This window comes from Nesoenas mayeri (genome assembly GCF_963082525.1).
Source record: "Nesoenas mayeri genome assembly, chromosome: 3".
Lineage (NCBI taxonomy): Eukaryota > Metazoa > Chordata > Aves > Columbiformes > Columbidae > Nesoenas > Nesoenas mayeri.
This window is the reverse complement of record NC_137544.1, coordinates 26794986-26810769: the sequence shown is the minus strand read 5'-3', so window position 1 is coordinate 26810769 and position 15784 is coordinate 26794986. Positions and strand designations below refer to the sequence as shown.

The 15784-nt window shown below is 39.3% G+C and overlaps 1 protein-coding gene across 1 annotated transcript in view; it reads right to left on the bottom strand.

The window, feature by feature from the left end:
- ZNF451 (zinc finger protein 451) overlaps window positions 1–15784 on the bottom strand; it is a gene marked incomplete at its 5' end in the record, with an annotated part of 34390 nt that overhangs the window by 8119 nt on the left and 10487 nt on the right. Inside the window, 7 exons of the mRNA XM_080342153.1 lie at window positions 3066–3252; window positions 4224–4354; window positions 8194–8328; window positions 9430–11081; window positions 11597–11744; window positions 13615–13768; window positions 15450–15576. Coding sequence (XP_080198279.1) covers window positions 3066–3252; window positions 4224–4354; window positions 8194–8328; window positions 9430–11081; window positions 11597–11744; window positions 13615–13768; window positions 15450–15576 — 2534 coding nt within the window. The remainder of the gene's footprint in view (window positions 1–3065; window positions 3253–4223; window positions 4355–8193; window positions 8329–9429; window positions 11082–11596; window positions 11745–13614; window positions 13769–15449; window positions 15577–15784) is intronic.

The following is a 15784-nucleotide window of genomic DNA, read 5'->3' as shown; positions in this document are numbered from 1 at the left end:
TTGAATATGACTGTGATAAATACAGTTAAGCCAAAGCCATCAACTTAACCCCCAAAAAAATCACTTTTGTCAGCCAAGAAGTTGTGGACTTCTTGTCAGTGTCAGGATGGGTCTGACAACCCCTAACCTGCCATCAGCTTTGCCTCAACACTGTCCAGCACTCATTAAAAGTATAAGCTGTAGCAGCACTGTCATGACCAGGTATCTAGTGTCAAGACATAGACAAGGGAACAACGTTTTTCCGTATGCTACCAACTTTTCTTTGCAAAGGAGACAGGAGAGGGAGACACTGGAAACTCTTCTACCCTTCTCAAACCACTTGACTAGCATGCATGAATCTCCCATCATGTGTTACACCTTCCGTACAAAAGAAAAAAAATGAACACCCAAACTCTTCCGTGTTTATGAACCCAGGTTTAGCAGCAGCAAATAAGAGTAAAATAAGAGTAAACGCCTTGCCTACTCTTATCATACTCAAAAGGAAATTCATGCATCCAGTACAGCCAATGGTCTCCTAATGTCACACAGATATCCTATTGCAACATATGCATGTACTTTTATTTTTATTTATTTATTTTAAAATGAATGAACAAACCACAGTTCCCACAGCAGTTCTGCTGACATGGTAAAATAGTTCACGAGATGCAACTGTCAGAGGCTGCCACAATCCAAACACAATTCAGCTGCTCACAAGCTAATGACAACTCTCTGAAGGTGATTCAAGGAAACAGCTTTTGCATTTTGAAGCTCATCCAATACCAACAACTGCTGTGTATTTTTCAACATGATTCTCTGTGGTAACTATTTTCCACTTATTTTTCCCTCCAGAATAACAGCCATAAGCTTGAGAAAGTCACAAAGCAAGCAATTCTTGTTTATATTGCCTTATATTCAGCTGCATTTCTGTAAGAGGACAACAGGTTATACCAGCCTATGATACACTGCATGACTTTGCATCTCAGCTCTCTGATACCGGTCTTGCCACACTAAGGTTTGCAAATGTTGCTGATGCTCCTGAACCACACAGTGAACTGTGTATTATGTAGTGGCTTAATCTTTCTGAAAAAAACTTCATAAGACTCTTGGTAACAACATCATTCCACTACACAGTGAACACAGGTCTATTATCAAAATTTAATTAAACTGCATTTGCTAATGTCCTGTTTTAATCCAGGAACAGGAAACAAAGGCAGTTCTCACTATCTGGGTCCACACCTGCTGACACTGACTGGAGAAGGGGACCCAGGAGGACTCAAGATAATTCTGTTCCTTACACATTTGCCAGGGACAGCTAAAGGATCCATGCACAATTCCATCGCTTTCCTGCTCAAAGTTGCCTACTTTAAGATAACAACCACATGCATAATTAAAGTGGGATGCTCAAGGATCAGCCAGCCAGCAAGTTAAGGTGTAGGGCCCATCATCGTAACAGTAAATTAAATATTCGTGTAGTAAAGGACATTGAAAGAAGGTTTAAATTAAGAAACTTCTGAAAGCAAAACCAATATAAAAACAATACTTGAGTTTAATGTATACACAGAAAAGGGCTAGATCGAAGCCATCACCTCTGAGCCAGTATACCCCAGTGAATAAAGCTATACTAGCAAAACTAGGCAGGCAGGGAGCTGAAGTACGCTTACGTAGCAGAACAGTCACTCCCCGCTCCTCACCGTCTCATATCATTAAGTCACACAGCAAACTGTACAAGAAAGGAAGCCCCTACAGCTACATTGACTTAAATTGACTGCTTGCAAGTTACAGCTCTCTTCCAGCTCTTCCTCCCAAAGATATGCAAAGATGCTGAACCAAAAAGAGCCTCCCACATTAACATATACTTACAGCCATAACTACATTAGAAGTGATCTTTCAATCTAGGAATTTCAATACGCTCCACGAAGAAAACATTCATAGCAAGAACGCCATGATTCAATGTGTAGCTTTACAGGTAACTGGAAGAAATGTCATCTTACTCCTTGTGCAAAATGAACTGCACTAGTCAAAGTGACAGTTCTGTAATTAACTTCACCAAGAAATTTTACTGCTATGGATGAGTCTGGCTGGGAATCACATCTCCATAATCCAGCTGAAAAATATCTGGGGTGGCCAGAAAACTCTGTAAGCACCTTTTCTGTATCAGAAGCACATAAATCAATTCCATCATTTTTTTCAGGAAACCATTTAATTACCCTTTCTTTTTCCTTTTAATTGATCGATGCAAGTTCACCATTCAGTGCTAACACTCCACTTCAAATCTAGCAGCGTTTAGGACTAATTCAGAAACAATTTTCTGTAATATGTACTAAATTTACAAGCTCCCACAAACCACAAGAAGTCAGGCAATGCAATAACATGTCTAGAAAGAAATGTCAGGTCTTCTAGGAAAACTTTACTTCATGGTATTTTAAAATATTTAGAAATATTAAAACTCATCTCAGCTCTGCTATCCTTTGCACGAAAATGAACTGGCTCAAACCTTCTGGATTACCCTATATAAAAAGTGTCATTGTTTTAGTGTGCCATTAATTAGTATACAGCATTCTAGAAAACTTAAAAGCATTCATCTACATTGTTCCTCCAAATGCATGTGGGAGCCATGTGCCAGTGAAGACATTATCTAGTGACTGGAAGTAACCAGGAGAACAACTGGAGTTAAAACACAGAGGTATTTTGGGAAACGATGCTTCAGCAGGTTCATGTTTGTTTCAGACCCAGAACAAATCAAGCAAAGCAGATTTAAATACAAATTGACAAATATGCACACAAGAATGCTTTAAACAGCTTCTCTTTAACTAGAAAGGAGTTTTCAGACCAAAACAACAGTTTTCCTCCTGCTGTAATAAGGAAAACAGGGAGGAAAGAGTTTGTTATGCCCAATAAAAATGCTTAATTAAGTCTGGTTTCAAAGTTTGCCCCAAGCAAATTGATTTTCTGATCTGTATTTCATTGAAATACCACTACAATACAAGAAGCATCAAGCAACAGCTTGTGTTACCAGCACAAGCATTCTTTTATTGGAAAGAACTATTGGTTTAGGGGAAAGATTGCATTTAATGTTTACTTTCTACCTTTTGTGGTATCAGAAATGCTGTTTAGCAAGGCACACATCATGTCTCCATCAATGTGGTGAGGATTTAGGATGCAAGCTGACCGCTGGGTCATCTTAAATTGATTTTCCAGTTCCAGGAAGCTTTTGTCTCCAGACAGTATAGTGAAAGGAATTTGCTTGGGCAGGTGCTCATCCAGACGACCAGCCTGTATGGAAGCAAATGACAAGTGTTGACCCGAGATCCTGTTTTTATCTCGTGGGGTTTGCCTAGCTTTTTGTAAGACAGGTCTCCATAGGAAAGCCTTCTACAGCAACTTACCTCCACTATGAAAGTTATTATTTCAATAGTTTGATGCTGCATTTATTCTATACATATGGTAACAGATGTACAAAATGGTTAACAGTATAGATGGAGTATGGAAAAAAATTCATAAAAAGCAGCATTTCAGAACCATCTCCACATAAAACAAGTAATTTGTGCAGAGCATTTTAAGAATCATTAAGTGTAATGTAACATACAAACACTGTTGTTTTGCAATTAGATTCTCAAGTACTTTTCTCTAACTGATGGTCCTGGTTAAGGCTGGGATAGAGTTAATTTTCTTCCTATCAGCTGGCGTAGTGCTGTGTTTTGGATTTACGATGAGAAGTTGATAACACACTGATGTTTCAGTTACTGCTGAGCAGTGCTTGCACAGAGGCAACGCCTTCCTTGTTTCTCAAATGACCCCACCAACAAGGAGGCCGGGGGTCCACAACACGTTGGGAGGGGACACAGCTGGGACAGCTGACCCCAACTGACCAAAGGGATATTCCACACCATATGACATCATGCTCCGTATATAAGCTGGGGGGAAAGCTGGCTGGGGGCTGCTGCTCGGAGGCAGGCTGGGCACTGTTTAGCAGATAGTGAGCAATTACATTGTGCAACACTTGTTTTGTATATTCATTATTATTTTATTTCTATTAAACTGCCTTAATCTCAAACCACGAGTTTCACTTTTTTCCAGTTCTCTCCCCCATGCTATTGAGTGGACATAGAAGTCATGTGAGAATGAAAGAATATAAGAACCGTGTAAGAATTTCAGCAGTAATTAGTAATTACCAATTGCACATATCATGTCACTCTTTTCTGGGTACAGAAATGCAACAAAAAAGAAAGCATGCACTAACTTACATGAAGACAGAGAGCAAAGTCTGCCGCTTCTCTTCTGGTACCACAACGTGGATGAAGAAAGAAACATCCAATCCTCTTAAGATAATTGTAGAGCTTACACTGTACTGGAGGTTTCCAGTTGCTGTATCCTCCTAAAGAGTGAAGACGAAGGAACAAACACCAACCAACCAACCAACAACAACCAAAAAACCACAACACACACACAAACAAAAACACAAAAACAAAACCAGAAATTCCACCATGAATTAAGAATGCAAGAAGCCAAAAGCAAACATAAATTTGGCTTTCAAGTCAGAATTTATTTTGACCAATGTGAAAGCTAAAATAAACATATAAACAAAATCCCAGAATAACCCTTGTGCTTTGGTTAGAAAGCAAAAAAGGAAAAAGTAGCTAGCTTGATCCTACACAAAGCTTCTCATTCAGTTTTGTATGACTTTTTCTCCTAACCCTGAAAAACTTATGTCTAAATGCACATGATATCTAGAAGATAAGGTTGTATTTTTTTCCAGTTTTAAGCACAGTTATGATTAACACACAGAAGCAGAGGAGCTCTGGGAACGTAGTACAAGTAACAGAAAAGCTTCTCTGAGGAAATCCTGTACTACTGTAATGCTCAAGATCATTTACGACAGATTCTGTAACTGCCTGACACATCACATGTCAGAACTCTTTAAGAACAGGATCCAAGAACTGGAGTAACAGCTGAAAAAAAAACCTGCTAGAGTCCTGAAAAACACTTGGATGTCATCAAGGATAACCAAAATGAGGATACAACTGGGAGAAAAAAAAAGTGCAGGAATTTTCTCAACAGTATCCTGAAACACATAGTTACTGGCTGAGAAAATAGTTGGATAGCAGAGATGAGCTGCATAACAGGCCTGCTACAGATAAAAAGAATACCAGGCTGACACAGGTTGCAAGGGAAAGGAAAGGAGCAGTGTCTCAAGAAGAGAGGGGATAAACAGAGGAGCTTGCAGTTACTATGACAACATAAAAAGGAAAACAAATGGAAGGAAAATTTGAAGGGAGTGAATAAGAATTTCATGACATTCCCAGTCGCTAAGAAATAATGGATCTGCAATGGGGAAGAAAAAAAATCTTGCTTTATCTGCCAGATGATAAGAATGTCTGGATGTAAGAAAGGATTTCGAATGGGAAGTGAAAGCAGTCAGTGATAGCGCTTCATGTGAGGACATGTGAAACTATGGCTCAAGTAAACAGGCTGCAGAGCATTGCGTATTCCAGCCTGCCCACCCCAGTCTGACAAACAAGTAGAGAGGTCTCAAGCAGATTTCTCCTATGGTGTGTGGGTTGGGTTTTTTTGTTTTGTTTGTTTTTTCCCCTCCAGCCTACTGTCTATGAGAGGGTATGGAAAATGAACTCAAAGCTCAAAGATTCAGTAAAAGACTACACAGAAATGATTTAGGGGTATCTAGGGTCCATGAGAAAAATGGGATTTACAAGTAATTATCATCTGTTGTGACAACCTTGGTCACTGCTGTTTGAAAAAGACTTGTAATCACCAACCCTGGCTTTTGGCTGCATCCCTGTACAACATAAACATTTGACCAGGACAGCTGAAAACAATCACAGAACTGTATTTACTCTGGCAGAGCTGTGAAGAACAACTGAGTAGCTGAAAACAGAAACAATACAAAGCCTGGGCAATACAGTGGAGGAACTTGAAGCAAAGCTAAGGCTGTATTAGCAATAGCAAGAACAGAAATAATGCAAAAGTATCACATAAATTAAAAAAAAAAAAGTTCTTTAGGAAACACAGGAAAAAAAAATTGGAAGAGACAGGGATGTTGCTACATTTTCACAGGCTAAACAAACAAGAAGAGCATGTATCACCTAACTCTGTAAACCACTATTATGAGAGGGCACCTACAACAGTAAATCCATACGTGCCAGGGAGCCTCAGCATTCACAGGCTCTGTAACAATATAGTCGACACTAAAACTGCTCAAGTGTTCTCTGATAGGAATATGGCTCATTTTAATCAGCATTAACTCTTTGGCATGGGTTTCTCAGTTCAAGTGCTTCCAGAGGCTGTTCCCACAAGGCAGCCTGCATACGGCAGCCCCATTCGGGAAGCCAGGAATGGAGCGGCACTGATGTGGGCTGGGCCGTGCCAGCAGGTGCCCATGTCTGGGACAGCCCTGGGCACAGCGTCTTAACTGGCACAGAGGTGCCGCTAGGTAAGGTCATCTTATTAACAGAGGCTCCGAACAACAAATTAGTTATACTGTGCTATGGATTATTTCCCTTTCATAGATAGGCCAGAGAAGACATGTGACATTGATACAACTTGAAAATTCCTGGGTTCGATGGATTTTTTTCTTACTGAATCAAAACAGGGCAGATTCCTAATAGTTTCTTATTTTTATCTGGAAAAAAAAAAGTTTTTCCAAGGCCAAATGGTTTGAATAACTATAGAAATACACAACAAACCTTCAGCAATTATAAACCGCAGCCAAACCCCAAATCACAATAGCCTTAAAAGTCAAGGAGTGGAGAAGTGAAGTGAAATTTGACCAGAAGTCAAGCTGGGCAAAACCTGACAAAAGCTAGGAAGAACAAACAACAGGTTGTTCAGCCATATAGGATAGAGAATATAAATAAACGGAGCAGCCAGGCTGCAAGGATGAAATGGAAAGCCAAGATGATTAGGTGTAATCTGAACCCTCAAAAATCTGAGCTTTTCCGTGGCTTTGTGCACGTATGTGCGCATGTGCAAGAACACTGTTACCAGACAGAGATGCCAAAGGCAAGGTAACGACTATACAGGTAACAATACAGGAGTAGTGCCTGAGCAGAACACAAAACTCAGGAGAATAACCCACTTTAACAGAGAAGACCAGAGTATTTGTCCCTAGAACACCTAACAACCAGACATTATACTACAGGTCCAAAAGCACAGCTGGTTGGTTGGAGAACTTGCACTGTACATTAGACATACTTGCTCTGACTTCACCAGCTAACTGGAATACTTGTTTCCGAAGGGAGAAAAAGAAAAAAGTGATCCAGGCTTCAACAGGTCTTTCTGTAGAACCTCAGCAAGCACCATGAAAACTCTCAGCTTTCATGATGTTCTTGATTATCTTTTAAAGGGAGAAATAATCAAGAACATTAAGAAATGCAGCACAGTGGTGTTTACTAACTGTAAAACACGCCTGACAATTCCTGAAGTCTGTTAAGATGATGCCTCTGTTTTGGGCAATAAATATTCTGAAATGATCCCTTGCCTAGACTGTACTGAAGTATTTAATGTAACATGGACAAAATAATTGTAAAGCCAGGTGCAGAAACAAACAGTAGAAAAAGCATGAGGTGGACAAGAATTTAGTTCAAGAATAGTCAGGTAAGGAAAAGTACCAAGTTAAAGGAACACTATTGATAGACTTTGCAAAAAGTTTTCTTACAAACCCATAACAATGTAAGTCCCAATCAATCACCTTGTATCACTATGGGTATCTTCCAGATGTGAGATACACCTATTGATGTACAGAATGACCAGAGACATCCTTAAGGAACAAGTCAGAGATGGAACAAAATTCAAGTACAAGAATGTAAAACTACCTCTTTTGGAACTAAAAAGAGAAATAACATTATGAAAAGAACTTGGGAGTTAGAAAGAAAATAATCTCTGAGTATTAGGTTGTCCTGATAATTATGAAAACCTAGTATAATGCAGCCTATTTCAGCAGGGAAGCTAAAAAGGCTCCTGAACAGCTCAGCAACTCTGGAACAGTGTTCTAGAAGGAATAAGAGCAGAGAAGGTTAAGACTGAGTTAGAAAAGTTGAAGAACATTTCTATTCCATGGTGCCTATGACAATGTGACTTGAGAAGCCCAAGTGGCTGCTTGTTCCTTTTCTTCATTCTCTCCAGTTCAAAGAATCTCCAGTCAAGTATTTATGTAGACTTGTTAATCTTATCTTCCTATTTCCTCCAACCACTTTTTACCTTGAAAGCCCCAGATAAATGTCCCTTGGTTCAGGTTAGCTGGCAGATGCGTGAATAAGCTTCCCCAGTTGTCCAGATCCACCAACACAATGTGAGTCATGGTACTCAGGTAGTCAAGATCAGGAAGTTCACCATCTTCAATGGGATAAAAAGGATGCATTTAAGGTTTACCTGACTTGCTGGTCAATCAACATACATCAACTTATGATACGCTTTTTAAAATTCATGTATTCAACTGTTCTATAAGCTAAAAGTTACAAAACATGACCCTCTTTGGTGACTGCATTGTTTTAAAATTAATTTAGGTAGCATTTAGTAACACATAAATTAGACAAAAGGAAATAGAATCTAGCTGTACAATGGTGTAGAGCTGGATAGTTTTGTGGTAGGCACAGAAAGCTGTTGTCCTGCACTGAGGTATTTTAACAGTCCACTTAATACTCAACTGTGCACACCCTACCATGGCAAGTCTCTGACATTTAATTGCTTATATTCATAAAGGCAATAAAATGTTTAGAGACATACTTTTTGGTGTGTATCTAACATAAATGTCAACTTTTAATCAAATGCATTTTGACACCATGAGTAAATAAAAACACTTCTGATTTTTGAACACCTTAAGCATACTTGATGTCAATCTTAGAGGGATGTGAACTTCAAAAAAACATATTCGCATGCCCAAGGCAAAAAAAACCCCTAATACATACCAAGAATATATATTCTCAGCTGAAATTACTTTTTGGCAAACTAAGGAAACAGAAGACAGTGACGTAATGGGACTGCCCACATAGAAAGCACTACCAGGCTCATAAATATTTATACATACAAAGAAGGCAAGTTTCTCTTAAATGTGGGTGTATTATAGACCACTTCTACATTTCTAGGAGTTACACCTCTATTTGGGGTCCTTGACTGTCCTCTTCTTTTTAACACCAAATCATGCTCCCAAATAATCTGAAAATTAAATGTTTCAGTACCAGGCATCTCACAGCTACCTAATTTTGTTTTTTAAGGACTTAAGCATATAGTGTATAGCAATAAATTGTTGAGTCTAAGTTCTGGAAACTCAAATACCAAGAATTCAAAGTGCAGCTTTGAGAACTAACAAATATTAAATTCTGTGCAGATTTATTGACTGGATGTGTGCAAATGATATGTTACATACTTCTACTAACATTTAAACAGTGTGTTAAACACACCAGTGTTTTTCTAGTGTTCAAAAAAAATTCTACAAACCTTCATCAGGTTCTTCAGAGTGTGCCAAGGTCTCTTTTTTTACTTTCTTTCCCTGTATTGTTCTCTGTAGAGGAGACGACTGTAGTCTTTCCCGAGTCTTGGATGGAGATGCTGGAAAGTTTAGCTTGTGAGGTTTTCTGTCTACACAAGCCCCACTTTCTGTGAACTTAAATACTGTATTTTCTGATTCAGATGCAAAACTGGACAGATCAGGTTTCTGCAAGAAGCAATGTTTCATGTGATAGTGCTGATGTGCACTCTCAATATCGTCAAAGTTCTTGTTGCACGCAGCACATTTAACAACATACATCTCTTCCTTATGCTTGGGTGACTTGTGACTGTTGAGATGTCTGTACAAATCAGCAGAATTCTGTGCAGTTGCAGAACAGAAGCAACATCGAAACCATAAGCTTCCTTTTTGCAGCATGGCTTTCTGACAATTCAAATAATCGTTCCTCCTGTTTATTCTGGAGGCATAAGCTGTCCGGCAACCACAGGTTAAACAGTCTCCTTTTTCTATTGGGAGGAAGTCGTCCTCTTCTTTAATGGATACTTCCATCTGTTCAGGCACAAATGCGTAGTCCATGCTGTGAATCTCCTTATAGTGGATTAGAAATTCTTCTTCTGTGTCAAAGAAGAGATTACCACAAAGGCCACAAAAGTATTTAATCTCTGCCTCTTGGTTATGATGCTCCTGGAAGTGTCGCTGTAGAGTTCCTAATTTCCGAAAGTGATTTCTGCATAAGCCACAGCAGTATCTGTGAAATGTGTGGCTTTCTAAGGACATGCAATGTTGTTTAACGCTCTCTTCGGATTCAAACATCTCCTCACAAATGCGGCACTGCCAATTTCCCAGAACAGGACTTTTTTCAGGGGAGAGCTCTACAGGACTAGGAATGCAGTCTCTCTTTTCGTCTACAGAAATGCATGCTGTGTCAGAAACAGATGGCATAGGCTCATCTTCCAGAGCTTCTTGCTCGTAATAGCAACTATGTCCGCCATGAAATTCAGTCACGTGTCCCATAATATCCTCTTCTCTGAGATCTACAGAGCATGCTCTGCACCAGAGAAGAAAATTAGTCAAGTGTGCTCCCCCATGGAATCGACTCATATGCAGGCGGATAATGCTTGAATTTTCAGCAAGCTTTCCACACACAGCACACTTGTGACAGATCCTATTTGCTGATAAAATGTGCTTTTCTACTGACTCTTCTGTAAAAAACTTTTGAAGGCATTCGCAAAACCAGGCTTTTACTTTGCAAGTACTACCTTCACTCTGGTTTCCTACATGATCTTCATTTCTGCCTTTTACATCGGTCTTCCGTTTTGAAGGAGCACACTCCTTTCCACTGGTAGGCTCATTCGAAGTCACATGTCTTTTAAGCAGTGGTCTTGACCGATCCACAATATGGCACAAATGAGACTGATTCTTATTTTTTCCATTGATATGACAGAACATCAAGATGGACTCTTCCATTGTAGTAAGAACTTTAATGTTATGTTCAGTGGCTTGCTTATGCTCGGTGATCTGATTATTATCAGCAAACAGTTTGTCACAGTTCTCACAGTAACCTTTTGTTTTAAATATCTCTGCAACTTGGGCGATGCTCTTCTTTGACAGTGCCACAGGCCCAGAATTACAGCAACGTGTTCTAGAATAGATTAAAAAAAATAAAGAGGTTGTATCATAACCTGAAACATTTGAAATATTACCTAGTAGTGTGGAAAGTGTCCTCTGATAACGTTAACCCACTAGCTTGCTGACAAAGCATGCAATGCTTATCTACTCTCTGTACTTTAAGGGGAACTAGGTGCTAATTTCCAAATCTATCACTTACATTGATACTTTTGTTGTTGACTCAGCACATTTTAGAAATCAAATGCTGCCAACTTAGAAACAGTGGAATAGAGACCAAGTTCTGTTGTTCTGTTACAGAAAGTAACAAAAAGGATACAGATGTCAATCAGTATTCTGCAGTGGACTGTGTGGGGTATAGTGGTGTAAAAGACAAGGGAAGAGGGCAGTTTTTTGATAGTTCACTCAGGAAGTCAAGATTCGGATGGTCCTAGATGCCCTGAAATCCACTAGTATCACTACGACCACGTCTGTTTATCTGTTATCGATCTATGGATATTCACATTATAAAGACAGCTGTCTCTCACAAACCTGAAGTGAGCCGTTAATTCCATATGCGAGCGTAGTATCTGGTAGCAGGATATACACTTCACTTGGAAGGGGACCTCTTTGCACAGAGATATCAGAAGGTTCTTTGCATAAGAGGGGAAAGGTAGAGGAAGGCCAGCCTTCATTTCATCTGTAATATGGAATGGCAGAAAATGCAACCACACATTAAAAGAGTCCTTTCATAGCATTCCAGCCCTCAGATGACAGTTAGAATTGTACTCGTTTGACACAGGGTTCAGAAAGCAAGTTATGTGTGAGTTGAGTCACAGTTATGGTGCAATGGGAGCTTTAAGTAAAACTTCATTAATTTTTTTTAACTTCTGTAATGGATCTCATATCTAACTCTGTTTGCATCTTGCTTTTTCAGAGTCAGTGACCAACTCCACTTCCATTTTCCACCTTCTACAACGTCGGGTCACATATATCTCTTGGGGAGGTCCTTATAGTCCTTCTTTACCTCTATCTATCGCCACCTGTCTACTCTTACTACACACACTTTTGTTTAAAGCCAGAGATGCAGGACTTTCTGTTGTTCCAAGTGCATACTCCACATCTAACTCCAGGTACCAGCAGAATACAAAAAATTCTATTTAAAAGAGAATGGGAAATGGCTTATGAACTATTTATTGCTGTTAATGTTCTGCATCTTAGGAGGCAAACTCTCTTTGAATTTTCTGTTTAATAAGATATAATGATCAGCAGGAAGTAATTAGAGGTTATGCCTTTCAACTAACTTCACAGCCAAATCTTACAGACCATGCTGGTAATATTAATCATGAAGACCTAGCAATGCAAAGAATAAAATGGAGCACACTTTTTATTTTGTTCTGAGCTAAGTGCTATCCATCTCTACAGAAGAAAACACTACTCATGCTTTTAATCTTTTCGAAGCAATATCTCACCAGTAATCTTTTTTAAAACCTATGGCCTGATTTTAAAGGCATCTACAGTCAGCACATTGAGCATTAGTAACCTATGTGGGAATAAAAGTACATTAGATTTACAATACATAAAAGAACTTAGAACCATGCAGCTGTCACTTCCATGAGGATGGCAGCACTGACTCGACCCACAGGAAGACTCCTCCCAAGCCTGTGTGTACTGTACACTTCTGCAGCCACTCTGGGTGAGGGCAGAAGATAAAGTTATGATGATGAGAACTAACTATACAAATCATTTTGGCCATGTAAGCTTATCCTGGAAACTACACTATCTAAAGTAGGCAGCTTTCTGAATAGGTCAACTCCATCTATATCTCACCTGTCTCAGTCGTTTGTTTTCCTAACATTAAAGTAAATGCTTTAATACCTATTGTTTATGTCAACGCTAAAAAGTCAGTACAGCTACGATAGTCATTAACACTGTTTTCAAGACCATGATCAGACAGATATGTTCTGTGGCATCTATTAAGTATGGATCAGGATGTTAACAGGTCACAACATAACCAGTATTTTAGTCTTCAGTAGCAATGTGGCCAGTACAAAGCACCAGACCAGCAGCACTGTTCCACCTAAGCAATGCAAATTCACAGTTACACGGAGAAGAAACTTTCACAGGTCTTTCCCATCAGGAACACCAAAGACATTGACAAGAAAAATAGTATCCAGCAGACTTCAAACAGCACAGTGAGGGGAAGGAACATCATGGCAGGTCTGACTGGAACTGAAAAAGTAGTAAATGTGTTTTGGTCCAATTTCCTATCAACATGCTAAATGTAAACTTATTTAGGACAGTAGTTGCACAGAGTCACTGGAGGATGGGAAACACTTATGAGACACCTGGCAGCATGGAGAGAAAGTCTGCTTATTACAGCAACTGTGATGGAGGACTCATTGCTACACAAAAATACAAATTTCAAAGCATCTCCTCTTACAGAACTTTATCACAGAATTTTAAAAACCTTAAGCTTTTTTTACACAGTAGAAAAATATAAGTAATTTCATATCATAAATATCAATTATTAGAAGGAATGAAAAGCAGTACACTTAGTAGCAACATACCACTCAATTTGGAAACCTGGAGGAAGTGATCATTTCCCGACATATGCTGCAAACATTCCTCTCTTTTGGTGAAAAGCAGGAAGCAGTTTGGGCATGCAAAACATGGAATATGCTGTGGAGGGAGATCTTTTTTATGTCCATCCTTTTCATTCAGCTGGAAGAGAAAACAATCTAGTTAGGATAAATATTAAGTTGAGAAACCAGTCTCAGTTCTCCTTATGTCCTTCCACTCCTTTCTCCCTTCTGGGGTAATATTTTAACTTTTCAGTTTTCACCTACAACATCTGTGTTTATCTACAGCCTTACCCCTACACGCTTAGCTCATGAGATGCAAGGGACTGGCCAACCTGCCACTGCCAGACTCAGCTACTCATCCTTGCTACATCAGCCACTGTTCTGTCCTCTTCTTGCACCACAGTGAGCAACAGCCTCCTCCAGGAACTATGGGCTACATCAATTCTAGTCCCTTTACCCAGGCTCTCAGAAAAAGCTCCTCTGTCACTAAAGCAGTCATTTGGCCTCATGTTGGTTCTTCCCTCATCTTGCTAACCTCCCAACTTCTCAAAATGCTGCACCTGAGTAGCCTGACAGGCCCATGACTTCTATCAAAGTCAACTCCTTGCACCCCCTTTGCCCTCTGTATTAACTACAGATCTCTTCCTTCAGGGAAAAGAGGCTTTAATTTTGCTTCTGATATTTTTGCTTACTCCTTTCTTATGTCACTCAAAGAATCTTCGTGATATGCTTATGCTTTCTTCCACAGTTTTGTTTAGGATTATCTCCCCATCCTTCCTAAGTAATCCCCTTTTCTTGCCTGCTGCAAGAGCCACTCCCCTTCCCCAAACTTGTCTGTAACTCTTGCTAACCCCCCTGGACACACCACAGGCACTCAATTTGGAAGCAATGGAAAAAGAGCAGGGACAAATCATGAAACAATCTTTCAAGCTTGTCAGGTGTGACTATGCATCAGGAGTTACTACTACTAGCTAAAAGTACCCTGATTTTCAGAGTATCTAAAACTCACCCAGAATTTAACACAGCTTCTGAAGACTAGGTGGGTACACAACAGTATTTGCTATTAAAACACTACATTTTGAAAATGCTATCCATTATCCAATTCAACAGCAGGCTGCTTAAATGAAACTATGCACCCAGAAGATAACACCTGGGCATCTGTCACTGAACTGAGGTTTTACAGTGGCAAATTATGAACAGAAGAGAAAGAGAGCATTATCAAAAAAGTGAAAAGAGTGGACATAGGGAGGAACAACAACAAAAAAAGCAAATACCATTTACTTATACTCAAATCAAAACTCAGAAAGTTAGATTATATTTTTCCTTTCTGTAAGTTAACTACAGAGTAGCGGCAAATAAATCGATTTAAGAGACTGGAAACTGAGAAGAAACAATTGCACCCAATCACCCAGGTTTCTTTTCTCATTCTGTTGCCCCTTTTCCACCCCAGTCTCCTTTCTGTTGCTTCTCTTTGCCATCACAATCTCACCCTAACTTTTTGAGTTTATCTTTCAGTCTTGGAGTGCAAAAAAGGGGAAAACCATTTGACAGCACTAGGGAGATAAGAGATACAAGAAAGAACTATAGTCTTCTCGAAAGTATGCTGGAAAGTACAACCTAATGGTCACATCTAACATCAGTACTGTCAGGATACACCACGTGTTCGAAACACATCAAAATAAGAAACACTAACTTGAAGATTAAAAGAACAGAGAGGAGAGAAAAAGGGTTAAAAGGAAAAAAAATATTAGTGCTTAATTATGTTTTGAAAACCCCTTACTACATTCAGTCTGGCAAGTTATTTATCCTTATGACCTTGCCTTAGATAAAAGATGATCACTGTACTGCTGAGAGGTCTCAAATCTTTTGCAGCATATCACACAGGCAACAGCATTATTTGGGGGTCCATGTAACGTGACTGTTGGGTCACAAGGAGAATGATCAAACCTGGAGAGGAAGAAATAATTAACAAACTGAAGCTGTTGGACAAAAACCTATCGGATCAACCTAAACTGTAAAATTCCTCACTTCCTCTACCATTAACTGTATCAGTTGAAGTATCCTGTACAGAGATGATTTACCCTGCAGCTTACCTGTTACAATGGCCAGTTTGCAAAGGAATCACACTGTTTTTAAGAGCAAGAGAACTAACAAA